This window comes from Anopheles ziemanni, chromosome 2 (genome assembly GCF_943734765.1).
Source record: "Anopheles ziemanni chromosome 2, idAnoZiCoDA_A2_x.2, whole genome shotgun sequence".
In the NCBI taxonomy this organism is placed as follows: Eukaryota; Metazoa; Arthropoda; class Insecta; order Diptera; family Culicidae; genus Anopheles; species Anopheles ziemanni.
In genome coordinates, this window is record NC_080705.1 from 71,225,735 (window position 1) to 71,252,520 (window position 26,786).

Consider the following 26,786-nt stretch of genomic DNA (forward strand, 5'->3'; position numbering starts at 1 on the left):
GTGTCTAATATTGCTTCCACTGTATAACAATATGTGTTCACCACTTTCTTTGTTCATCTTGTTTCGAAATGTAATTGCGCTTGCACATACGATTAGATACAGAATTGTCCTCGACCTTGCCGCTGCTCGAGGAGCTCGACCATGGTTATGATTCTCTGCGAAGCGTTTGCTCATCCAGTTGCAAACGCATGTTTCGTCATCCAGATATAACAGCTTCATTTATTGAATCTTTTCGCAAGTTTTGCGCACTTTATATATTTTCACTTTTGTTAATCATACATCTGTATATATGCTAATCAATACATAAGATTATATATATGTATGTATATATATATATGTATCAACTGATCTATTGCTAAATTACTTATCTTTTTCTTTTCTTTTCGTTTTTTAATACTTTCCATCCATTTCTTGCGCAATGCTTCTTTTAATGTTTCTGTGTAGCACACGCTTCTTCATTTTTTCTGTTTATCTATCTTTTTATCATCTATATTCCAAAGCTCTAATCGTTTCCCTTTTTTTGCGAACGATAATCCCGTATTTTTAACAGTTCTACTCAAATATTATATAATAATCTTTTTGTTCCAAATAACATGGCCTCCAGGACAAAATCTATGTAACAATAGATTAGTAGTTAGTAGCTGGCACCGCTCGTTGGCAAGTAAGCAAAGCAAAACGGTATAACACTGCATGTGTGTACATGAAGGACGGGGGAGGGGAGGTGGGACTAGTGGTTCTTGCCCTACGCCTCTACTAAAAGGGTGAACGAAAAAACGTGGCAAAAAAAACGAAACAGTAGCTTCTCGCAGGAGCGTGTGCACACTTTCTTCGAAAGACACTGGCGGGTATGATAACGAAAAACGTTCATCAACAACCGATGGCCGTTAGAGAAAAAACAACTACTAATAAAATGTAAGAAAATTTGAGAGTAAACCAATCAGATTGTTTCTTCAAAATGCTAGTATTCAATCGCTTCTCCGCCTCAACATATTAAAATGAAAGCTACCGATACAAATGGATAGGATAAACACATGAGGATAATAAATTCGATCAACACTCGACAAGCTGCTCTGCCCTTCTCTTCACGCCACAGCTTGACGTCAATAACAACAATTCAACGGCACCTACGAACGTAAACTGAAGGTTGTAGTTACGCTTGTCTACTCTTTGTGGCCATATTCACTCGCAAAATGGCTTCTCAACCGGGAGGTTCGGGAGCTAGCAATCAATCGCTACGGGGCCGCCCTTTTTTAATCGATACTTTTGCTTCTCTATACTATGCATTTGGGCATTTCAGGAATGGGAGAAAGCAGTGCGATGCTTCGGGGCTTGCCAATACCTATTTACCTCCCACTGGTGTACAACTTGTCCAACGGCAAACCAGCGATTTTTATTATTCCACCATCACCTCACCATTTCCACCGTTATTTATCATTATTATAATTTAAACATGACGGTGCATTCTGTGTGTACGAAGTTTGGTTCCGGTAACTTAACAAGACTTAACGCAGTGTAATCTAGTGTTGCATTCGCAACCATTCAGGAATTTGTTCAACGATAACTACATTATAATTCCTTCAAACACAAAACACACACACACACAGAGACACACACATCATCAAACCACGGAGAAGGGGAAGCAAAGATTTCCAATTCAGTTCCGCTGGTAACAGCGCTAGTTATTTTGTTTTTAGGGTTTCCAACCGTAACGCAATAGGACAGAAGGAGTACATTTTCTGCTACACGCCAAATTCATCTGGACGTTGGAGACGATCGTTTAAGGAGTTTCGATCGGGTGAAAAGTCTATCTGGTGGCCACTGGTGGAAAAGCGGTGGTACCGTAAAGAGCTCTCTCTCTCGGTGTTTTGGTTCGGGGGAGTGGAGGGGTGTTTGCGATGTTTGCAGCGAAGAATGGAACCACAGTAGAATCGGGGGGTTTTAGTGCTCGTCGGTAGGATGGATGCATCACTCGATACTTAGGACGCCGGTGAGGACGTGTTGGTGATGGGTTGGAAGTAATGTATCCCGTTCGTCTGCAGAAACAAAAAATAAGGAAACGTTAGAGGGATTCGCTGCAATAGATATACTCGACGCACTACGACGTACCGCCATATCGTACTCGGTGATGTAGGCTGGAATTTCCAGTTGGTCCTTCGCAATCGCCGAATACAGATGCTCCACTCCGGGCAGCGAGTGCACCTTCGTCTTGATTGCCGGCGCCATGAACGTTGTGAACCACCAGGTCATCATCTTGGTCCAGAACGTGGGGTGAACGATGTAGAAGGCTTTCAAGTTCTTCTTGTACCTGCGAAGGGGTGGCGATACGTTACGTAACCCGTTGGATGGAAGGCTCACTCCCGTGGGCGGGGGAGATGAAAAAGGCAACTCATTGTGGAGTAGAAATTCACCACAGCTGGAAGGCTCACTTACTTGTAGGGCAGTATACTGTAAACGTCCTTCAGCCACTGTAGCGATGGGTAGTTGTTCGAACTGGTGAGAGTGTGGAAATAGGCGATCACATAGTCGCCCTTGACGATAGGATCCAGCAGGTATATCAGGTAAAGCAGGGCCTGACGGAGAGAAAGAGAGTGTGAAAAAGGTGAGTCGTTGTTAATGGGTGACCTCTTTCACGTCATTGCACAACACACACACACACACACACAAAGTCGGACGCAAAAGAAAAATCCATTTCCCTGCGTGACGACGCCCATCAACAAGCCCGCCCTACCTTCTCCAGGTCGATGTTGTGTGCGGGGAACCATTTGCCACAGAACACCACCACCGGCCGGCCGAGCCTATCGACGCCACTCTGATACAGGCACCCGATGCCGGACACTTCCGTCAGGTCTTCCGTCTTTGCCCTTCGAAGCAGCCGCTCATATCTGTCGGGAGAATGGGATGAATAAACAAAACAGGGGTACGTTTAAGCTTAGGTTAAAAAAGAATACAAGACACATGCCCGAACCCTAACAGAAAGGAGTAGTGTAGTGTAAGCAAGGGATTTTGTTTCTTTTATTTAAGATCAAAATCCGCGACTGAATACACCATGACACTGTCATGGGAAGGTTCTTCCCTTTTTAATATTTTTTCACAACTTTTTTGTTTAAGCCCATTCACCTATTACATCAAACAGAGTGAGAAAGAGAAATTCTCAAACTTCATCGACGTACGCACTTAATAAATTTTTGATTTAAAAAAACGTAGTACTTTCCTTTTTCCAGTTAAAAGGAAATAACTAACCAGTTCATGTACATAAGAAGTAGTTTTGAATGTTAAAAATTGTTTAAGGATTTTATCAGTATATCGCGATTCAGAAGTTTGATATATTGTTTTCAACGATATGCTGTAGTGTTGTAACAAGGAAAAGTGCACGATGTTGAAAGTGAATTACTGTCCTTTTTCGTACTAGAAATAAAATATCCTTCCAAAAAACTGAAAAAACGACGGCCGAAATACACGACACTAAGTTTGCCAAGAAGGACGAGCAAAAACACTATTGAAGCATTAGTACAGGTAAATAGAGCAATTGTTCTATCAAATTATCACCAACAACCCCGGCAACAAGTCGTGTTACGCCACACCGTTAAAGCGTCGGTGCATTATCCAAAACGATATCATAAGGGCAAAAACAAATCCGAGAAGGAGGAGAACATGGGATGAATCATTCCAATTAGCGACGAGTGCGCCAACCCGACACAATCGGGTTCCACAATATTTCTCGGGAAGAAAAATTTATTCTTGTTGTCGACCAAGCAAAACCAACCAACCAAACCGGGGTTTGGTCTGTGATTAATTTAATCAACTGCGCTGTGCCCTACTTGAAAGCGCACCGAGATGACGATGATGATTCCGACGACGAGAACGAGAACGGTGGTGGAAAATCACTAGAAGAAAGCCCGCAAAATAAATGTCTCCGACACAAAAAAAAAGAAAAGAAAAAACCGGAACCTTGTTGTGGTGCAATTTAATCACCATATTTGTACGCCGGCAGCGCCTGAGCAGTCGCCGATTGCATGAAAATTCTCCATAAACAGTGCTGTGTGCTTCCCAAGGGTAGCGGCACAGCAATTTTCATTCTTCATAAGGCACTCTCTCGCGTCGCCCCGCCTGGAGCGTATGTGTGCGGCGCCACGTTCGTGTTTTATTCTTCGCTTCCTTTCAAACGATTACACATCCCGCCGGGCAGTTGTCAAGATCACTTACAAAAAAAAAACAAGAACAAAAAAAAGGTTGATATAGAGTGAAACCGAAGGATGTGGAATCCGAGTCGAACCGAAATAGCAGAAGCTGGAGAACGATGGCGACATTCCAATGCCGCTCCACTTACTGGCGCGTGGCGGCGACGTAGTGAAATAATTAGGAAGGAACGTGACGACGCGGGCGGGCGCTGCTCCCGTGCATTGTTGATACGCAAAGGTGAAGGTTACGAACCGGAAAAAAGGCTAGCCCTCGTTCGCCCCGCCTCTTCTTGCCAGAGCTTTCCCGGCTAGCGGGATGGCCTCGGGATGGTAGCGGGGGGAGGAGGAGGAGGAGGAGGAGCAGAACTTAAGCACCGTCCGCTCGAGCAGGATCCATCCTTTGAAAAACCGATCGATGGCGAAACTTGCTAGGGTCGCTAAATTGTGGAACATCCGGCGGAGAGTCGATTCGACCTTTCGGACGTTCCGGTGGGCCATAATTTACCGGGTCCCGGCTACATCCGGCCGCCCGTCATGTTTTCTAGTGACCCCCGGATGTGTGCGCGTTGTGAGTATGTGCTGGGGAATGTGTTTTCCTTTTCCCTCCAAGCCCGGTCCAAACGTTCCTTGTTCCCTCCAGCCTTACAGGTTGACTCTGATTCATTTCTGCCCACCGATTGAGTGTTGGAAATGGGGGGAAAATTTAGTTTAGTACTTTTTACAACCCCCTCCTTTTCCCTGAAGTTCTCGCCCGGTTCGTTTGGTTTAACTCGATTATTTGATCCCAGCGCCCTTCTACACGAGCACGGTTAAAATCATTACCCGAGTTTCGGACAACGGAACGAACGGCCGGAGATTCACCGGGTCGAATGCAAAATGCGATATAGCAAAACTTATTAACATTGTTGCTGATTTTCCTTGTTTTTCTTTACTTAGGACTGAAATTTGTACCAGTCAAATCTACGAAAAGGATTGGGTTTCGTCCATCTCTCCATTTATGCATACGGTCTAAAATTGAACACGCTAAATCCAGCTATCCTCTTTTCCCAAAAGGAAGGCATTATATGTATTTAAAAAAAGTCAAAAACATGTTTTATGATATTTTTAAAGTAAACGCCATAAGCTTAAAAATAAAAAACAGGTTCCCTCAAAAGGCAATATGGTTTTCTAAGGTAAAGATAGAGATTTCCCTATGAAATGTTTAAAAGTGTTACTTGTTGGTCTAACCTAGTTTATTATTTTCTAATAACGATGATGACGCACATTCAATTGAAAACATCTTACAAGAACCGACAAATAAACTATTTATGCCAACCAGTGGCACATAGTTTTCATTGATTTAAAATTTGATTGATATTAAGCTTCAAATTACGTAAATAATAATAATCTAACAGTAGTAAGAGACTAAATAATAAAAAAAAAAAACAATATTCAAAATAAAGGTGATAAAGATTTGCGATCAATGCAAAAAACATAACATTTCATTTAACGATCTTTTCTTTGCTCTCTCCATTCCAGCAAATCTGTGATAATTGCTGCTAGCTGGTTTTGCTTAGAAAATCTTGTTTGTATAATGAATGAATATGTTTGATCAATAAATGTGTTTGATTTCATTACGCGTTGGCATCATTACTGAGCACCAAGATAAAGAATCTTCAACTTTTAAAAGTCCAGCTGAATCATCCAAATTAAATACGTGCGACAATATCATTTACCATCAGAGAACATGTTCCTCTCTTCCTACCCCAAACGTGATGCGTAATGTATCGATGACTAAGCACGGTGTGGCCGATAGTTTGGCAGCTTGACATTTCGTCGTATCAATAAACGTAAACATGCTAAAGCTACCGCGGCAATTATTATGGAGGTGTTAAAAAACAGATAAATAAAAAGAATTCCCGTGATCATGAAAAAATAACGGATGTTGTGGACTGATAACATGAACATTGTAACACTTTTGGGATAGAGAAATACTAATGTTTTTTCTTTATGCTTGTTGGAAACATTTTCTTTTATGAGAAGCCTATTTGGTAAGAAGTTCAGAATTAAATAAAAAAATTAACACCGTATATGAAGGTATAAATTAAGAGAAAATCAAATCATACTAAGTAAATCAAACATTTCCGAAACGAAGCTATAAAATCGTGTTCAAAACACAATAATGATGTAAAATAAAAAAAAACCAAAAACACATTGGAGCTAAGACGCCCCCAATGGAACTGAACCAAACAGAATGTTCAAGCTAAGGCAATGCAACAATCGGGAAGTACTCGGTACTAACAGATTTTCCTTCTGCCATTCGCTCTCATCCAGCGACGAGTGGTAGTGCTTCATCAGCTCCACGTACGTAAAGGACCCGTCCAGAATGCGGGTCCGTTTGCCGACGTGCGTCGCTAGGACGTGGCCAATCATCTCCGGACAATAGTTTTCTGTGGTCGTACTAGAAGAGAGAAGAAATCGTCTCAGTGCTGGTGCATCGGAACTACAGCGACCGGGTTTTATCACGAGCCGGAGGGTGGGTGAGTGGGGTTGGGTGGGGCGGAACATTTCTGTTCGATGCTGGAGCTACTCTCCATTCGTTTTCTTCGATTGTTTTTTTTTTTTGAAAATTCGCATGCGTCCACTACTTTCTAGTGTTGTAGCTAGAAGGCGGAGAACTATGGTGGTCAGTTCAGTAAAGAATGGTTAACGAATATAATAACAAAAATAAATAAGAAAAACACAGACACGGAGTTACTAAAATGAGCAATTTGCGTTCCCATTGCTGAAATCGCGCTCTACTATGCATTACAGGTGGGCATCTGGTTTGTTAACGGTGCCTATTTTCGAAGCGAAGGAAAGCAAATAAAGTTAGAAAAGGCATGCTAGAAAAATATTGCCAAAATGGAAAAAAACAACCACTTGGAGACGCTAAACACGGATGAGGAGTTGTTGCTCGATTTATATATAGCTACAAATGCTGCCTTATAAAATATTAAAGGAAAACAAACGAAAAAACGGTCTCATGGTCAGAAAGGTTTACTGAAGACACACCTCCTCCCTCTCCCTTGTCATATGCATTCCTTAAATGACCATGAAAAACGGTTTCGTTGAAGCGAAGAAGCGAACTCATAAGGAGTTCAGCAACTGGTGGTGATAGGCGAAGGCCATCTTAGGCCGCATACACCCCTCCCGAAGGGGAGAGGAACGTGGTTGGTTTAATGAAGTATTGCTTAATGCTGCGGGCAGATTCAATAAGGATGGTCTCTACTCTCTACGATGACTGCAGATCGCTTGCACTTGCACCAGTGCTGCATATTTCCAGGTAGCCCGTTTTGAAAAAAGTGTCTTTTATTTTGCGAGCGCCAGAGTGGACGCCACATTACATTCCCTTGAAGGATTTTGTGCAACCAATTTCAACCGGTTGTCCTTCGTCCCAGCCCTCGAAGGACATGGCGGGCTCCACATCTCGGAAGTCGCGACCTCCCCACCGGGGAGGTGGTTCCGGGGTGACGGAACACTTCGGGCGAGAAAGGCCAATAACGATACACTCGTCGCATTTTGATTTACACACGACCCGAGTTGCTGTGATGCCTTTGAGACTGGTGCTGCTGCTGGTCGGTCGTGGAAGGTCGGCTCGCCAACGTCGAACGATAGCATCGATCGATTTGTGCATGCGTTGTTCGGGTAAGGAACGTCTCGTGACTGGCGAAAGTGTCCGAGGAGAGTTGAATAAATCTCCTACGAAGTTGTTCCATCGATCAATATCCGTATGTCTCCGACATAATTACTATCTGTTATTTAAAGCTAAAATAAGTCGTAAATCTGCAGCAGATGGTTCACGTACATTGTTACAATCACCTTGGATAGAAAAGGGGTGTTCAAACCAGGTACAGTGGACTCTTGATTACTCGCAGTACGGTGGTAGTCTCGGATAATAAGCAAAATACTCAAAAGAGCAACAACATAGTATATATCAACACCTGGGGTTTTTTTTTAATTACATTGCGTACGCTTGCGGTTTTAATTAGTGATAGAATAAAAACAATTTTTAGATACACCGTTTTCGAGACCAGGTAAGCATCGTTCAACTGCTTCACTGTTCAACCGTAAGTAAACATTTGACGTCCAAGTAAAATACTGTTGCCTATCTGTGCATGATCCGAACGTAAATGAATAAAGTACAAATGCAACGAAACATTTGATGTAATAAAGCTGATACGTTTACATGATAAAGGTTTAACTTCGTGTTGTTGATTTAATTTGCAAAGACCATTAGAATAAAAATAAATATAATTTATAATTCAGGCACATTAAAATTTTATGATAATCTGCATTCGGCGTAAAAAATTCTTGATCTTCGTAAGAAGTCGTTTTACAGTTGTTGTAAGTTTTCGTGGATTTCTGGATGGCATTTTTTCATTATTTTCGTCTGCCATGTTCGTCAATAACTCACTTGAACGATTAAAAAAGCTCTTTATACTCCGCAGCTAATTATTTACCATAAGATTTCCCACTCCAACGATTGTAAAAAGTGATAATAGGACAAAAAACGAATCCGGGCAATATAAACGTGCATTGAAATCGGAGGCATCAAATGTTTCGTTGCGATTGAACTTTATTCATTTACGTTTGGATCATGCACAGATCGGCAACAGTATTTCAGTTGGACATCAAATGTTTACTTACTGTTGAACAGTGATACAGAAGCAGTTGAACGATGGTTACCTGGGCTCGAAAACGGTGTATATTGTATAGCCCCGATCTATATGATACTTAACCAACATTCTACTGAGTAATCGGGATTTAGAACGTTCCGCGTTAAGTTCGTTGCTTTTAACTGTTCTTCTTGGCGTAACGACCTTGTTGGTCATGCCTGTCCGTTAAGGGCTTACGAGACTTGTTTCCCTGTTGTACGTGGATAGTCAGTCCTCTCGTACAGGGGAAGGTCCGGTCTCGGTTGGGATTCGAACCCACGCCGTCGAGGTGGTGAGCCCCGGCGCTCATGGGCCGATTTTCTAACCGGCGCTACCGCTCGGCTGTCGCGGACCCCCCGCGGTTGCTTTTAACTATAGCTTTCGATTTGGAGCTTTAAAATACTTTGCTCTTTGCAGCGTACGTAAAAGCCTTCGCTCCTCTTCCACCATATGGGGACACGGTCCGGTGGGGCGACTCAAGCGCCCGTTCTAATTCGGCAGATTTCGCCAAAGCCTATCACGTTTCTGCTCACGTTGCAGTATTATGTCCCGTGGGCCTCCATGCGGAACGAAGTGGCGTTGATACGCCACTAGTGACGCTACCCCTCCTCTCCCTTCCCTCACCATCTCCTGATGCACGGTTAGCACCGTCTACCTTGGCGCGAACAGCACCTAATGGGCAATCTAACGAGCCTCACCAGCGCGCAGCCTCGTGATCACAATTTGGTGTGTGCCCATTTTTGGCAGACTTTTACAAACATACACAAACGACGCGATCCTTGTTGCTGTGGCCAGTGCGCAACACAACACGAACAGCTGGACGACTGCTTATGTGTGCTGTGTTTGTCTGCTTTGAACAATGAAACTGTGCAATAGCATACGAAAAATACATTATTTCGAAAGGTGACTTTTGTCGTCCGGTAATTCGCACGTTTTATGATGGTCGCTTTTGCTCACTAAAATGATAGGAAAACGGAGAGAAGTGTTAATCTGTTCCAGAAATTTGCTCTCAAGCCACATCTGCCTCGTTCCGTCGGATATGCCAGCCGTGCATTAACAGTGAGCTGGCTGTTAGTTGTTTTTGTTTTTTACTCAACCACACCTCGTGACTCGTGGTCAGAGGCCACGCGCTCACATAAGCATTATCGGCGCAACCCTCCCACCACATGGCAAAGGCGAACGGTGAACGGAAGCGGTGGTTCGCGCGCTGAGAAGACACCGCACCACGCTTGATTTGTTGTCATCGCGTCAAGGCACTTAACATTAGTCGCCTAATTAGGAAAGCATTAGTTTGCCACGCCACTGTGGTTGCGTTGCGTTTGAACTTGCTCGAGAGTGTCCAGTCCGGAGCAGGCGCATCTGTTTATACGCATCCTACCCGACAGCGTAAGGGTAAAATGTATCGGTTTTTATTACCATTTAAATGGTACACTTGTTTACACCGTCAGCAGCAAAAAGTAAACTAATTAGAAACACTCGTTTCCCTCACAGGGATGTGCGTTTTGTTTTCGCAAACTGTGAATCGCATTATTTTTTAAGCATCTTCTCTTCCTTTTGCAAACCAAACACAGACATGTAAGATGCACCTGTTCGTTTGTTTGTTTGTTTGTTTGTTTGTTTGTTTGTTTGTTGTTAAGTACATACAAAATTTACTCATGCAGCGCAAGAGAGAGAGGTTTGAAAATTTAATGTAATTTTGTTCCCACCTCTATTGGAACTTTTAACCGAATTACCTCATGGTAGCTTCGTCAGCGTCCGAGTTTCACGTGTAAGCGAATGGCTCGGTGCGAGAAAATGCCCGATATTCCTCCCTCTCCACTGACTATGCAATGGCCATTTGGTGACTTTGAGCGTTTATTTATTACTTTACACCCGCGTTTTGAATAAACCCCAAACATCCCGTTTTCTTTTTCCAACTGCAACCGGGACCCCCGCGCGGTCGGTTCGGTCCGATTCCATGGTTCCGTTTTTTATTACTTTCCTTTTCACGACAACGTAAACGCGCCGTTTTCATTTCCAAAGTGGTTCCAACCCGCGTCCCGCGAGCGGCCGGGTGGTTTCGCTCCCTTTTCGACCCGATTGGTCGATTTCCCATGCAAAGGGCCCATGTATTTTTCAAAACCGTCCCTTCGCGGCATCAACCGTTGTGTGGCCAGATGATATTCAATATCATAATGGATGTTTGTCCGCGTTCGCCGTGCTAAAAGCTCGTGCATGTAGGAACTAACTTATAGCTGCTTCCTGCAATATTGCGCCGAGGCGTAAATAAGTGTTGGCCACCCCCCTACTTGCACCGCGCCCGGTGGTGGCTACAAAATAGTGACGTTTGGGATGGGGAGGTAGGGAGAGGGGGGGGGGGCGCGGGGGATGGACAGACAATCGAGTACAATTGTAACGAACGGAACGGGCAAATATTGATTTTTATGACGCTGACGCAGACTCATCCGTTAAGCTGAGGAACCAACTGGCGGTATTTTTCTTTTCCACCGAAAGCTTTCTGTGTTGAAGAACAGGGCAGCAGCTATGTACTTAAAAAAGCGACAAAAATTTCTGTAGACTTTTAGAGGGTATAGTATTGCTAGTCTATAGCAACAAGAGCTACGACATTCGTCAATCATTTTAAAAATATACGCAAATTCTCAACTTTCAAGTACTCTCTTGAATTTGATTAGTACTAGATACAATACTTGTTTACCAAGTTTGAAGATATTTAACATAGCAAATGGTTTATCTTCAAAGTTTAATCAATGAAACACTTGAGATAAAACCGAAAAAACATTATATATGCTCGCCTAACGAAGTTGGTTTTCATAAAATGTCGTTAAAATTAAAATATTTCTCATTATTCTGGCATTCAACATTTAAGCCCAAGTGTGCCCGAGATTGAATGAATCTGATCCACTCGGGAAGGATGCATTCGGGGGGGGGGGGCTTGTATTGGAATGGAATAATCCCATAGCGATTGTCGTTCGAAACACTTGGACCAATGCCATCACCATCATCCTCCTCATCATTGTAATCATCATGGCCTGGTGGGGCTAAAAACAGAACCATTTCCGATATGTGTGAAACCGGCATCGGTGTATCTCCTTGGCTATATTTAGAGCGCTCATGTGCGGGAAATATCCAGACTGGAGTACATAGTACATCCGCGGTCAGTTCTTCTACCCGGGTATTGCGCTCTTCTTGGCAGACGGCTTTCTCCATTTCCATGGCCGAAGAATAGGACGATGGTTGTGCTTATTATTGAACCAAGCACCATCTGATTTCTGTCGGCCATCACACCTTCGGCCCATTCCTCACCTCTCCTCCGGCGTTTCGATGTGTATTTGGTCCACCTGGATTTCCGGCGGTATGCTGATGGTCGCATCGCTCAGATCGATCGATTCCATTGTCACCATTTGGGCCATGGCTGCTGCTGGCGGTTCTGCTTCGATGAGTGTGATGGCAAACACGAAATAAAAAAAACCGTGTAAAGTGGTCCCTCTGTTGATTATGCTGTCTCGTGACACTACCCTAACCGCTCATCCACCGGCAGGATACTATATTTGCCGCCGACACAACGAGGCGAAGTTGACACTGGTAATTCGAGCGATGCTTCTGTACGGGGCAAGGGCGGTCTGTTTGGGCCCCTTTCGTTCACACCAATTTCCACCTTGCGATTGAGAAATTCGTTTCGCGAGCCACTAGCACACTGGGGCAAGACCGGCAACTCCGTTAAAATCAATACCCGAAGAAGAGTTAGACGGCAACGGCAAATTTCTCCACCGAGACGCACACCGAAACAGTGCGGAGATCCGGATCGATGTGCGGTTGTGCGTCGCTGCTTCGGGGCGTTAATTTCGAGGCCGAAGCGAACCCAAATGAAATGGCGCTGCTCTGCCGATGCCTGATGATTGTGCGAAAACTGTTTTTCACTTTCTAACTATGCCAATTAATTTCACCGATCCACTTCTCTTCCAAACCGATTACCGAACGTGAATGGGGCAACCGTGTGGCCTACGGTTACGGTCCGCCGTGTTGCCCGTGTCTGCCACCGTTCGCGATGCAAACACCGGAAAAGCGTCGTACGGAAAAATAACCGTTAGGCTCTCTGGCGGAAAACTTCACACGGTAAGTGAGAGAGAGAGAGAGAGAGAGTGTCTGTGAGAGAAAGAGAGCCACCGGAAGGGAAAGCTGATCGATTCTCGGCAACGCTTTTCTCACCACAGGAGAAGGGAGAGAGTCTGATTTGGAGGAAAAATGTTTTGTTTAAAAATAGAATTTTCTTCCCAACATCAGCACGGGGGAAACGGTGGGGTCTCCTTTTGCGTTCCGTACGCCGCAAGGAAGACGTAAGTACGACGTAATCGTTCTAGGCACGCGATGCCAGCCTAAATCGAACGGGCGAACTTTCCACGCACCGTGATATAATAGTTCACTCGTATCCTTGCGACACAGACACGGTTCCAGCAGGTTGCGGCGACTGGATGATAACGCAATCCTTCAACGATACCGACACACCACCACGCTACGGTCGCAAAACACACGCAAAACCGAACCCAAACTATGCAGCAAAACACGGATGCACTAATCTGGCTATTTTCGGCTGGTTCGTGGTGTGTGCAAGTGTGGTTTAAAGCACTCTGACCAACGGAAGGCAACAAAACCGAACCAAACGCACCGACCGAGAGGTGTTGGATGATGATAATGATGAAACTGAAAGTCGCGGACTACAAACAGCCAAAGCGCGTTCGTTAAAAAAGGTTTCCAAAACCGTTGAACCCCGCCGAGTGTCGTTCGATGACTGACTACGGTGCGCCAAACCGAGCCTCGGACAACCTCGGAACCGCGTGTAAGTGTGTGAGCCGCGAGCATGTGGTCACTACTTCTCCCACCTCCTCCTCCCGCATCGAACAGATGATTTCACGCGCGCGCGAGACACGCGGTTCTCTTTTTCACGTTCGGTGTTGTCTTGGCGGTTTCTCGGAAGGAAAATAAAATGAGCGATCCCGGTCTGTAAGCAGGGAGAGAGAGCATCATCTTGTCAAGCCACCTGAAGGAGAGAAGGAGCTGAAACAAGATGAAGAAAATACACACACACAAAACATGATATCATCGGAGGATAACGAGACCACCGTTCAGCTCGCAAGCTGAAAAGATCATTGAAGCATGAGAGTATGATGTCTCGAACGGAATTGAATGAAAATTCACCTCTCGCCTTGCTCAGGGCTCCGTTCAGGTGCATTCACCTGTGACCGGCCGTGGAGGAAAAGGGTTTCTCACAATGGTCAAAGCAGGAAAACAAACAGAAAGAAAAACCAGGCGCGTGCGGTACAGGCCAGTGATTAGGCGCACTTTCCTGAATCACTCTTCATTCCCCATCGTCAGACCGCTTCCCTCATCCACCGGGCGACGCAAAGAAGCATGGTCACGATTAAACGATGTCATGTGAAACTATGACGTCAGCAAGATAGTTCCATTGATTGCGTAGCGGGTGAAAAATTGTACATTTAATGAATTTCCCGCTCCCCATCACGGCTCCCCGCCGGATTCCTTATAGTCGGTTGGGGAAAACATTCATCGTAGTCTTTTCATTCTAGCTTAGAAGCCATATTTTTGCTGTAGCCGTTAAAATAAAAAGTCATTAAAAGCGATCGAAAAAGTATGTGCAAATGTTGTGTAAGCCAATAAGTTTATATGTAAGCGTATTCGGTGGGGCATGATTTGTTAAAAATTAACCTCAATGAAACAACTCAATGCTAAATTAGTATAAAGAGAAAAACAAACAAACAGTACAAACAACAAATAGATCGAGAGAAGAAGACACGACAAACAAAGCATAAGCAAAATGGGGTTTAAAATCGTTCAATTATGTGGTGAGGCACTCAGAGGAAGATAAAAGCATTTGAAAACGGGGGCAGGAAACGTGTGTTATTTTCCGCCTGATTGTTGCAAGCAGCAGCACATGCTCCGATGAGTTAACCATGGATGGATAAATTGTATGTAAAACGTAAACATAAACTAAACCGTGTGTAGTAAACCGCACACAAGTCGGCGCATTCAGCTGTTATTACTGTAAAAAACATACGAGTTCCCAAACATGTCAAAATACGCAAATCGAAAGGACTATCACTACGAAGAAGGTAATCGAAAGAATGGAGCTATGAATGGAGCTAACAAGTCGACAAACTACTCGTCAGAGCGGAAAATTCAATGTTTAACAACTGTTCTAAAGTAAACTTGTACCACTCAACTCAATTGATCAAACTGTGTTGCGGACAATTTTGGTTGACAAATACTCACTCGCAATCCACCAGTAACGGTGAACTTATGGTTTCGAACGTATGGCAGAGTCGAGAGAAATGGATAGAATAGAAGCAAACATATTTTGCGTTAGTATTTTCAGAGCGTTCCTTTAAAAAAAATATGTTTCTCTAGGGTACCAGTACGAATCTTTATAAAGTATAAGAAAAGCTACCGCAAACGAACGTGGAAGAGACAAACGCTTTCGACTTTGAAAAGTACTAAATTTTACTCTAAATTATCGAACAAAACAACTCAACTGGTGTAGCACAGACACAAAAGTTACCAAAGCTGCAAATGTGAGGTGCTTTGTATATAATAAAACGACGTTGGTTTTAGCTCTTTCAGCTATCGCTATGTTTTCTTAAAGTAAGTCACCGTTAAGTTAAAAAAACAGCGTATTTTAACATCCGACGCGAGCAATGTGACGCAGCTTTTATGGTTATGACGGGGACAATCAGGCAACTACTGCAGAATGATATCCCACCGGTACTGCGGATGGGTGTAAATGATACGGTGGTGTTATGATTAAACATGGATTGAACATTACACCATGGGCTGCAGGGACTTTGGGCCAGTGATTTTATCAAAATGAGATTGGACTGGATGGTAGCAGGTTGGGTTTGTTTGCAAAATGGAGTGTGGGAGAGATGATTGTTTGTTTGTGTCTTTTTTTTTCTTTTCTTTTCATTGCACCATTTGTCTTTACATAAAGAGGTGGTGCCAGTTGAGATGAAATATCACCGCTCTTCATGAAACACCACTCATTTTTCGGGTACGCAAATTTGTTATCTTGCTTGCGCTGTGGAGCAATATTTCAAATGAACCGTCACAAAAAAGGTCAAATAACTACGCCGTAGCCGTTCTGCGTACGTTGGTGGCCAATGAGGCGTCCCTAGTCAGCCTCACGGACAAAGAACCGGTGGCAGCCGAGAGCCTGTGTCTTCAAATGTGTTTTCTGGTCAGCGTGCTGGCCTTACACACGTACAAAGAAACCGAGGACTACCTTACATGTAGGAACTTTATTCAACCGTACAGTCTGCCACCTGAATGGTTCTATAAATAACGGAGTACTTCCGAATAGCACAAGTGTTAATGGAACCTTCGATGACGTGTGCAACAAAAATCAACATTGGTCGATGTATTTTAGGAATCAGTGACGCATGAACTAGTGGGGGCAAGGAAAAATCCAAGTCATAATTGAAGTCCAACTAACCCAGACAAAGGGAAATCCTTTCGAATGGTTTTCCTCAAGGATCGAGGGTAGGATTCGTTTGTGACTGCACTTACACAGCATAACCAGTGTAAGAATCACTAGTTAGTAAACAAGGACATCGGTGGATAGAAACCTTCTATTTTCGATTCTCACACAACACGAAACTTCAAGAAACCACATTGCGAAAGGAGTTGGTGCCTTGCCTTTATGAAAACTTTTTAAGGCGTATGGTTTATTAAAACTTCATTAGGTTTGAAATAGTCACCATCGATTGAAGTTCATTAGCATAAACCATCAACAGAAACTATTTTCTCGCAAGTTAATTATGTTACGATTTCAAACGTATCACTACTTGAGACAGCAATCCTTCGCGCGAGAAATTCAATATGAAAAGGGGTTGTTGGCCCAAAATTATCTGATTTTACACGTGAAAAAATGTCACCGTACGACTTTCAACTGTTACATGGCTCCAATGCTTACAATTTATTATTAATGGAGCAAGAACAGATTCACCCTATGACCTTGCTGAGTGGATAGTACCGCGTCTCAATTAACTCGTAGATTTTGTGGCATAATCAAAATACAAGAGGTTCATTAAAAATGTAGTATGGAAGCTTCCGCAAGGATCAACACGATGAAGCACAGCACGTGAAGCTTTCCACAAAAGAAAAATTGCCAATATGGATGGAAAAACTAAAGAATAAAGCTTTTACCACGCTTCGAGAGCTTTGAGAATACGGAGGAAAGCTTTTAAGGGATAGGTAAGTCGTGATGGTAGCACGCAAGCTAATCACTTGCACTGGATTGCTTCTTTTGATAACACAGCTAGAGTACCAGCAAGATAACAGTCTATTTAGATTTACTTTTTGCAATACGAGCAACCAAGCATACGATAATACAAGGGGGTGGTACGATATAATGTTTTTGCTAGTGAAGCAGAAAATACCACGATCGGCAAACTTTGGATGGCATTTAACAAGACGCTGGAAAATGTTAAACATCTTTCTACCAAAAGCAATCAAACAGCGGCGTGGGAGATACATCTGCGTATACAAAGCTTTTTGGCATAAGAGCGATCTACGGGAAATTAAGTTTCAACTTACCTTTCCTGGTGTTCTAATCCTTCCAGCCCGTCATCTAGCACACTTTCGTAGACCATACGGGGCCGATCACCCAGAAGACGCTGTCGATCTAAGTCGCCCTGGAATCAACAAAGAAGCCCATGTAAGATTGTGCGAATATAACCACACTAATAACACTCTTATACCCTTTTTGGCATTGAATTTTACTGTCAAATTGCGATTGACAGAAAAAATCCTTCCTCAAAAACGGAACCTTTCATGTTTTTTTGGTGTGGTCTAGAAGTTTTGTGACAAAGTGGTGATTTGTTTACTTTTTGTTCTGTAAATTGCACCACGTTTTGTTCGTTACTCTAAGTTGAACAATACGCTAAATTCAAACATGAAAATTTTGAAATATCTGCAAATCCAATTTGCCCCTGGTTAATAACGGTATTACAAAGGAAGGATTTGACAAGGGAAACGAAGTATCGTTTCGTTTGCTTCTATTATGTACGTTACTTTCTAGAACTACATAATTTATTAGCAGAATTAATATTGCTTTTTCTATCTTATACAAAAGTCTAAATAAGCCATATAATTAATTTACATTTATCGTTGGTTATTTTTGACTGGTTTTATGCAAGCATTTGGGCAAACCAGAAGTGCGCAGACTTAAAAGATCATGTAAATCGTTAGTAAAAAAGCCTTCAGACCTGCTTCAAAGAATTTAAATTGGGGTCTACGAAAGCCGCATAGCAAAAATGTCTAGTAAGCCCTAGAAGAACAAGAAGAACTTTGCCGAATTTTGATCTAGAATTCACTTATTGGTTGTTTGAGATCTTTGTATAGCGGTTAAAATCCTGTTTTACATTTTCTATAAATGCCACAATTCAATAAATATATCCACCACAAAACGATCATTAAATAATAATTTAAACTAGATTTAAAAGAAAAAAGCTGTTACGAACTTTTAATTAAAAAATTATGATATGACAACAATAAAATACCATCTTCTAGTACACTATAATGAAACAATCCGTTTTTACGCAGCTTCATCAGCAAGATCAACGTCTTCATCGTTACGGGAGGAACTCGCAAAGCAAATGTTTAACTGTCCTTCTTTCAAACAAGAACCTCTTATCTTTTGAACCTCAAGCTCAAGTAAAATGCAAAAACACATATGCCACGATACCTATGCACTTTAACGTCACACAATCATCGTGATGCACTTTCAAATGCCCTCTTTGCAACAAAGAAGATGTAAATTTGCTCAAGATTACTAAATGATTATTGTGAATAAGATTTTTTTTTTATCAAATTAAAAACATTTCATTTTTACAGCAATTTGGGACAGCGCAACGAAACTTAGAATTTTAAACATCTGACTGCAGTTTATCATGGAACCAATTAATTCTTACCTGCATTTGCGTGAATGAATGCGCGGCACCGGAAAGTTGAGCTGCTAGGCTCAGGTTGATATTGCTGTACTCGACGTCGGATCCCATTTCCAAATCGTGTGGGCTGGTGTCGGAATCGTCGTCAGCTAAAATTAAAAGGACATAATTTTTTATTACGCTTATGGTTGTGCTTTAGTGAGGAGAAGGATTTACAAGAAAATTCAAATGAATTATTTATCATCTTGATGGCACTTGATGTTGCGACACGATCGTTCTCTCAACTTGCAGTGAAAGCACGGCGGAGCTGCTGGTTTGCCACTGTTCTCAAGCCACTGTCGTATAACTAGATAAGGCTGCTTTTCCCACCATCAGATGGCAAAGGAGTGTAGACCCATGCACTATATAAACGTGAAACAAGGGCGAGGCTACGACGATAACAACGGAATCGACCTCGGTACGATCATACACAGTCACCACGGCCCAGCACCGGAAGGGGCTTCCTTACTGCCAGGGTTGGCCGACCAGCTACAGGCTCTGATGCGTCTGATTTACGCCCCTGCGCGAGAGCAAACACTGAACTGAGCACGGTCCGCGGATGTCGGCGAAGATGACTGAAAGCATCACGCGAAAAGTGTGAAACCGAGAGCAGCATCGCGATCCAAGAGAGTGATCTCGAATGAATGAGATCTAAAGTGTGGGGATGAAAAAAGAGACAATCAGGAAACTAACCGGTCGGTCACTGTCAGTAGGAAACGATTGGCAGTTTGCAGCTGAGGTAGAAATTCGTTTCACGATTCAAAGTTATCTGTATACGTTTTTTGAGAATAGTTAAAAAAGCATCGGAAAACATAGAATTGTAAAACGTTAAATAAGTTGTATTTCGTTGAAATTTTTTCTCATTTGACGGATTGACTCAAATCTCGTTCAGTTTTTTTGAATGGCTTGTCGCGCCGATTGCATAACAAAAGGCGTTCTATCAGGTGGTTTGGACAATGGCTTCCGCGAAGTTATTTTGTTTCGTTTTCATCCCGGATGTCTTCCATTCTGAGGTCCATATTCATCAATTAAACCCATCATTTTAATGACAAACTCTTACACCTCGAGTGTTATTTAATGAGAATAGACAAATTACTAAAAACTTTAAAAAGTTGAGACAGAAATTCCAAAACAGCGGTTGAACTATTGTTTAGAACTTTAAAGTAATGAATGAGATTACCTACACCATTCGTTGAGTTCAATGTTTGCCGCCCAAAACATTGTTTAGAGCACATTGCGGTAAAGGATAGAATGCCGAAGCAGTAGGAAATGGAACGTAATTATTTTGCACTCAATAATGCATTATTACATTTAACTCTGTTTAGCACATAAATAATAAAACAAATTCAAATGATACTCAAAGCAATGCTTCGACTGACCTATTTCTTCCATACTACGATGATAATTATGTGTCGTAAGGCACAATGGGACACATTTGACCATACCAATGGCGTATCGAAACTACATTGCATGTACCTGAAGCCACGAGAAACTTGATTCACCCACGTAGAAGGTTCAACAAATAAGGTAATCTTAGGCAGGCAGGCAGGCAGACAACAAGACCGTTCACTGCTATCTGAACCGGATCATTCAGGCACGTTTGTTTGCACATCATTCGGATGGTAATCATAGTCTTTGTTGATCTAAAACAGACATGAATTAGCACATCCATGTTAATGATGGCAATAGCGTGATCTTGTTCACAAAATATTCCATCAACTCATACAATTTTGCACAGCAAAATAAAAAAATTAAATTGAAACAAATTTACGAACTAAACCATAAGAAGGAAGACAACTTGTGCATGTTATTTACTTTGTTTGGATTTCGCTTCGCCCTCCGGATTCATCGTTTCCACAGATTATCACCGCACTGACCACACACAAGAAATACACTGGACGCGCGCTGAACGGAACGTAAATGATTCAACCTCCTCGCTGCTGTGACTACAACAAAGTATTGCATCGATCCAATATCGAAGTATCGGTAGCGTAGAGGCACTGTGCACTGTCCTGTCTATCGGCCGAACGCCTGTTTGCGCTATCAGTGAGGAAAATGAGCATTCACGGCAAACGGTGTTGGTGCGATTGAAGCTGATAAGAATGTTCAACTAATGGTGGTAATAATGGGACAGTTTTTCTACTCAACCCAGTGATCAACTACGGGGCTGGTATTTTGTACTTGTGTACTACTTGAACGTACGTAGATGCAGTCGTACGGGGGACCTCCATCCCTATCTTCTTGGTTTTGTTGTGTGCGACACATCACTTCAGTTCTGGCTATACGGTGATCTATTTTTAGTTGCTAAGTTAAAGTAGTGGCAACTTGGTGACTATTCATTCATTGCACGCCATGGAATCCATTCGAAAACTTTTACATTGTAAATAACACACAGCAATAGAAACACACACTCGATGATCAAAGATGGAGAAGATCCTATCCTAAAATACTCACCTTCTATCATGACGGAATGCTGTGGGTTGTGAATGATTCTAATCTGGCGGTCGGCTAGCTGCGGTTCACCATACAGCCCTCCGATATCCTTCGGCAGCTGCCACAGGGCACTTCTCTCCTCGGGCTGATCGCGCGGAAAGTAGAGTGGCGCTAGTACCTCGTAGATACTGAGTGCATTGGATTCAAGGCAAACTATCACAATCTCGGCACGATATTGCTCCAAAAAACGACGAATTGTCCCTACGGCGAAACAGAAGGAAAGGTAGTTGAGTCTTACAGTTTCTTTGCCACTCGTTTTTCCATACTTACTCAGCGCTATATGAGCAGCGGTGTCGGCTGGGAAGTTACGCTGCACCGAACTAATATCACATAGAGCAACGGTTCTTAATCCTAGCTCCCTTGCTTTGTACAATACGTTTCTGAAATTAAAACGCGAAACCAAGATTGCGGTTAGAAATTCAAGTCATTTGGAAAACGTCGGTCGCCACAACATTTCTTGAAAACACAGCTTACCGATAACAAGCATGCAGTGTCGCTTCCGACGCGGTCCGATATTTTTCACTGTAAATCGGACCAACGGTATGAATGATGTACTTTGCTGGTAGGAAGAACCCTGGCGTAACACGAACTTCACCGGTTTTACATCCTGCGGAGACAACGGTAGGGAGTCACACATGAAACGCAATAAGGTTATATTACTCGAGCCAGGCGTGAAATGGAAGCGGATTTAAATTGAACCAATGGCTTTTATCTAGGGCACCGGGGGAAGCCATACTTACTTTTGACGTCGTGAATAATAGCAGAGGTAAGCGCGGCACCGGCGCGACCAAAAATTTTCTTCGACACACGATTCTTTTCCGTCAACGTTTCATCGGTGCTGTTGGTAATCGCATCAACTTTAAGCTGCGATATATCACCCTCCCTGCAATCGGAACGAAAATTGAATGTCGTATTAATTAATGGTTGAGTACCGATGCTGGTATGGTAGAGATGGGAAAGAGAAGTGGTTGCTACCCTCAATGATTATAGATTCTGCCATATTTGTCGTCTCTAGGAATGTTTATCCCCAGTCAATTGATGAAGCAAGTGCAGAATTGGCCCCCGGACACACGATGCGATGCTTTTGTACAGAGTTTCTTTATTGTGTATCCAAATAGACCAACGGCGTGAAACGGAAGCACCCTCTTGCACATGGCACTAGCCTACTATGACATACATTTCATTGGGCTGACTTGTTATAGCCTACTACAACAGATACTAAGGTTTGGGCGGTAAAAATCGATACCTGCCAATCTTGTTGGATAGTTCTTCCAATTTACCCGATATGGGCTCAGCACGAAAACATGAACAACCACTAGTCTTTTAGTTGTTGTTGTTGGAAAAAAACCTAGTCTATTTTGAATTCACGGCCACTGTCAAAACCAACCGTGCACCGGTAACATTGACACCGTCTCTCAGTCACTCCTACTCCTCCTCATAGGTTTAGATGTTGAGTAGTCAAAATCGTTTCTGAATTACCGACCGAACCTATACCTCTGACACCATTCCGGTGCAACTAGCGAATGCACCTATCCCTGCCTATTCCTTCCCCCGTATATGCTTCTCGTTCCGTTGCAATCGATACGGTACGGTCCTGACCTCCGACCCTACGACTACTCACCAGATTACGAAACGATTGTTGATCTGCGCATCGCACGGGAACGGGCTGACCGGGTGCTTCGGGCCTCCCTCAAAGTTCGCCGCAAATTGGCTGTAATCGGTCGGCCGAGGACGTGACTGGTGGTCGCGGCTGTCTTCTGGCTGTTCGCCCCAACGTTTCAGGGTGCTTAAGGCGACAAATTGCTGCTGCTGTGAGTGCGGATGGTTCGGAAGTCGTCGGTGCTGCTGCTGTTGTGGCGGCTACGGGAAGCAAATGCATTCCGTGGAAGAAGAAGAAGAAGAAGAAGAAGAAAACGGAAGAGTGAGCAAAAGAGTAGAATACAAGCCAAAAATATTAACAAAGGACGAGGACGAAGAAACCTGCGAAATGCAGGAAGTCCTACTCAGTAGAATACAGGTGGTATATCTTTAAGCTTGGAACGTGGGTCACGCTTGCCGTTGCCGGGCACTGTTCATAGGCAGCGGAGGGCTACAGCAACCATAGCCCTCTGCCTTCGACTGCCTCGTCTTTTTGGTCATTACCCTTTGCCCCTCTTTATGACGCCACGCCAGTCAACGGCCCTGATGGGCGGGAATGAACAGTACCAGAGGTTAACAACAGGGACATGGGGAATGATATTTACTTGCGTTAGATGCTTCGCGATTCCTCCTAGTGACGTTTCAATGCTTTCATTGTAGATATCGGACACTAGTCTCATCGCTCTGCGCATCGCGTGTGTGGTCCGCGGAGGTCAGAACGAAGTTCGGCGGAAGGATGGTCCCCAAATGATTGTTTTGTGTTGTGTTCGAATACCACCACCACCGGATGAGGGGGGCACGTATGAGAGGGCGAGTTTATGAAATGAGAAAAAAATGAAAGAGCAAATAGAAAACGGTCATACAGCGGGACATTCGGCGCAAGTAGCAGGAAATATGGGGATTGGGGTGTGATTTTCGTGATTCGATAATACTGTGCCTTAAAGCGAACGCCCATTACACGTGGTTCCTCCCATCCCGGAGGCATATATACTAATGTAAAGCAAGCAGAGCAAGCCGAAGCGATCCGGAACCATTACCGAACGAAGCGAGAGTCAAGAAGCGGAGTCGTGGGCCCCATCCATAGATAATAACCTAAACCCCGAGCCCTTGTGGCTTGCCGGCAGACAGGAACCAAAACCACCACTGGTCCCGATAGCTCGTGGGCGTATTTGACGATCCCTAGGTGCAGCCCGCAGTGGCAACAGTTCGCGGTGGCATTCCGGTAGTTGGGGGTAAGGTGGAGGAGTTTGGATGCAAATGCGCGAGTCGTGCGATTCTCGTCCATCCCCGCTGCCTTCCTCCTTTCCACAATAACGCGCGGATGTGGGCCAAGTTGTCTTATTAAATATTTATCGAGCGAGAAATATTGCCCGCCACTTCTACACCGTCCGCACGAACCCGCCATGCCACGAAGAGCAGGTCTTGCCCCGGTGTGGCTTCCTTCTTCAGGTGAACGTGAATGCGTCGTACGTGTGACTGTTGAACATGCTGCTGCGTGTCATGTATGGTTTGTGGAGGGTGAATTTTGAGCAATCTTCGTAGAAATCCCGGCACCGGCATGAATCTTGAAAGTCTCCGCGTGGGATTTGCTAAACTTGCACGGCGTCGTAGGCGGTGTTATGGGGATATGTAGCCGTGAAGCGGACGCTGGGGCTGTAGCCAGCCAAACAGGTTTCCATTTTCTGCAGCGAAGTCTCCTCCTCAACGTGTTGCTCCCTCACTCATCCCGGCAGACTCACAATTCTTGCACGATGATGAGCTTTAAGCCAAAGGATCTTTTTGGGGTCTACATATTTGATTACAGCAAACCATGCTAATAAGTTACAAGTGGAAGGAAGCGACGTGTGTGTGTGTGTATGTGCATGTTGGTGCGTCAATATGAATGTGATCAGCAGCGGAGTTCCGATGACGCAAATCATGTTCCAGTGACACCTCATGGGTTGCTAATTTGCAAATATTCGCATTGTTAAAAAAAAAGACAGAGGAACCAGTAAACTAGGTTTGTTTAGCGTTAATAACCGGATGGCCTTGCAAGTCCAGGCTTTTGGTCCCTATAAATATTAACATCAATTCAAAGAAGATATTTATAGCCGCAGAAATAATTAAAAATATGATCATTTTCAAGCAAACAAAAATGAATGTAGTCCAAATAGTAATGCGCCATGAGTTGAAATATGGTAAACAGATTTCTAACGATAAACACTAGGCGTCTAGTTTGAACAATTGCATTTGTATTCAACGCAATCAGAACTTCCTTCACGATCGGTAAAAGAATCAGTGTGGGTGAGATTGTAGTTGCATCCGGTTGTTTTTCGTGCCGATGGACGATGTCATCAGCGAGGTTCTGCGTCATGACAAACTGTTTGATCGAACGCGTCCCGCACTTCTGTCCCTCCCGCCGGTTGTGTACGTTCGTTTTGCCTCTGTACCCCCTCGGGTGTTCGACATCTTCAGTGCACGGGTATGCTGCGTCAATTCTACGAACACACGGATCATGAACAAAGACCCACAGCACGGTCGGTTGAACATTAAGCCGTCTGCACATCATGACGAATCCATTACAGCACTAATGTAGGTGCGCCAGCGCGTTGCATATTCCATCAAGCAAGCCCCACTGGCGTGATGGCGCCATAGGAAATCTATTCGGTACCCTTGACACGGCAATGCGATAACGGTTCTTGCAAAACCCACGTTCTTTTATACCTATGTACACATTTTGTCCTCGTCACAGCTATACCCTAGACCCCTAAACTCACGCGTACCGTAAACAGCACCAACGGGTCGGCAGTTTCTTTTCGCTGATCCGGTGTCAATACTGGTTTTGTCACAAAGAATAGCACAACGATGACACGGTTTTCACCAGCGATAGATGCACAAAACACGTCACCCTGTTTTTCGAGCTACGCCCGCGTCAATAACGACACAATCGCTAAAACGGTCCACCTTAGCGGTACCTCGGAGACGATGGACCGTAAAACGCGAAATTACTACACACAAAACACAGCTGTTGACCGCGCACGGCACGGCGAGTAAACTTTTCAAGCACGACACACCTTCACGGTGCTGAAGTCAATCGAAGACTGCTGGCGGAACCGTTCGGTTGATGTGTTGTAAGCATTTGCCACTATAACCGATTGAAACCGGTTGACGAGACCGGGCTGAAATTGGCAATTCGTTTATAACTTGTTGGTCCTACGACCGATTTTCATACTTGACCCCTTGAAAGAAAGGTTTTTTGGAGATAAATAACATTCTTTAAGAAAACATGTTTCAATTTATCATTTTTCTTAGAAAAATATCAACGTCACGAATACACTCACATTGTTACACATATCCATTCAAACGCCTATCGGTACGTACGGCGTGCTGAACCGATTCGTGAATCGGTTGTTCCCGGTTCGTCAAGCCAATCACAGTACTCCGTTGTTTGTGTTGGTAGTCAACTCATATGCACCAAGGGACCGGTAATATTTACCGGTTAACCACGATTTACAACTTAGGTTAGAAAATGGCAAATTGTGAATAACTTTTTAGTTCTTAAAGCGATTAAGACACTTTACCCCTTAAATGAATGGTCTATTCAAGACACGCAATCTTGTGCAAAGTAAGATTTCAGCATCTTTTTCAATTTCCGAGATAATTTCCCACCTGTCATAGGCATAAGCTTACCGTTTCGATGACCTCTGCTCGAACAAACAGTGTTGTATGCGATAAAAAGTGTCGCACGTGTTTCCTGTTTTACGCTTGAACTGAGGGGATATTTAATTTACTTATCACGAAATTATAACCTATTCACGGTATGTTGG

At 43.6% G+C, this 26,786-nt stretch overlaps 1 protein-coding gene across 1 annotated transcript; it reads right to left on the reverse strand.

Moving 5' to 3' along the window:
• Nucleotides 1-1,854: 1,854 nt before the first annotated feature.
• On the reverse strand, nucleotides 1,855-26,043 carry LOC131282652 (protein GDAP2 homolog). The gene is made up of 13 exons (XM_058312174.1): nucleotides 25,743-26,043; nucleotides 23,586-23,664; nucleotides 22,964-23,202; nucleotides 22,083-22,225; nucleotides 21,817-21,949; nucleotides 21,613-21,722; nucleotides 21,304-21,543; nucleotides 18,835-18,959; nucleotides 17,459-17,556; nucleotides 2,729-2,882; nucleotides 2,431-2,570; nucleotides 2,107-2,305; nucleotides 1,855-2,033 (listed from the first exon to the last, which is right to left on the reverse strand). Exons 2-13 carry the CDS (start codon nucleotides 23,658-23,660, stop codon nucleotides 1,977-1,979), a joined length of 1,713 nt encoding a protein of 570 aa, XP_058168157.1. The 5' UTR covers nucleotides 23,661-23,664; nucleotides 25,743-26,043; the 3' UTR covers nucleotides 1,855-1,976.
• Between the last annotated feature and the right edge of the window lie 743 nt (nucleotides 26,044-26,786).

What these genes read in the sequence shown, in the direction of transcription:
- LOC131282652 (XM_058312174.1), bottom strand. Translation starts at nt 23,660, where the DNA reads ATGAGACTAGTGTCCGATATCTACAATGAAAGCATTGAAACGTCACTA. An exon ending in CGCTGCTCATATAGCGCTGA is followed by an intron (nt 21,544 to 21,612) that starts GTAAGTATGGAA and finishes GTTTCGCCGTAG; the next exon opens with GGACAATTCGTCGTTTTTTG. An exon ending in TACAGTATACTGCCCTACAA is followed by an intron (nt 2,306 to 2,430) that starts GTAAGTGAGCCT and finishes ACCCCTTCGCAG; the next exon opens with GTACAAGAAGAACTTGAAAG.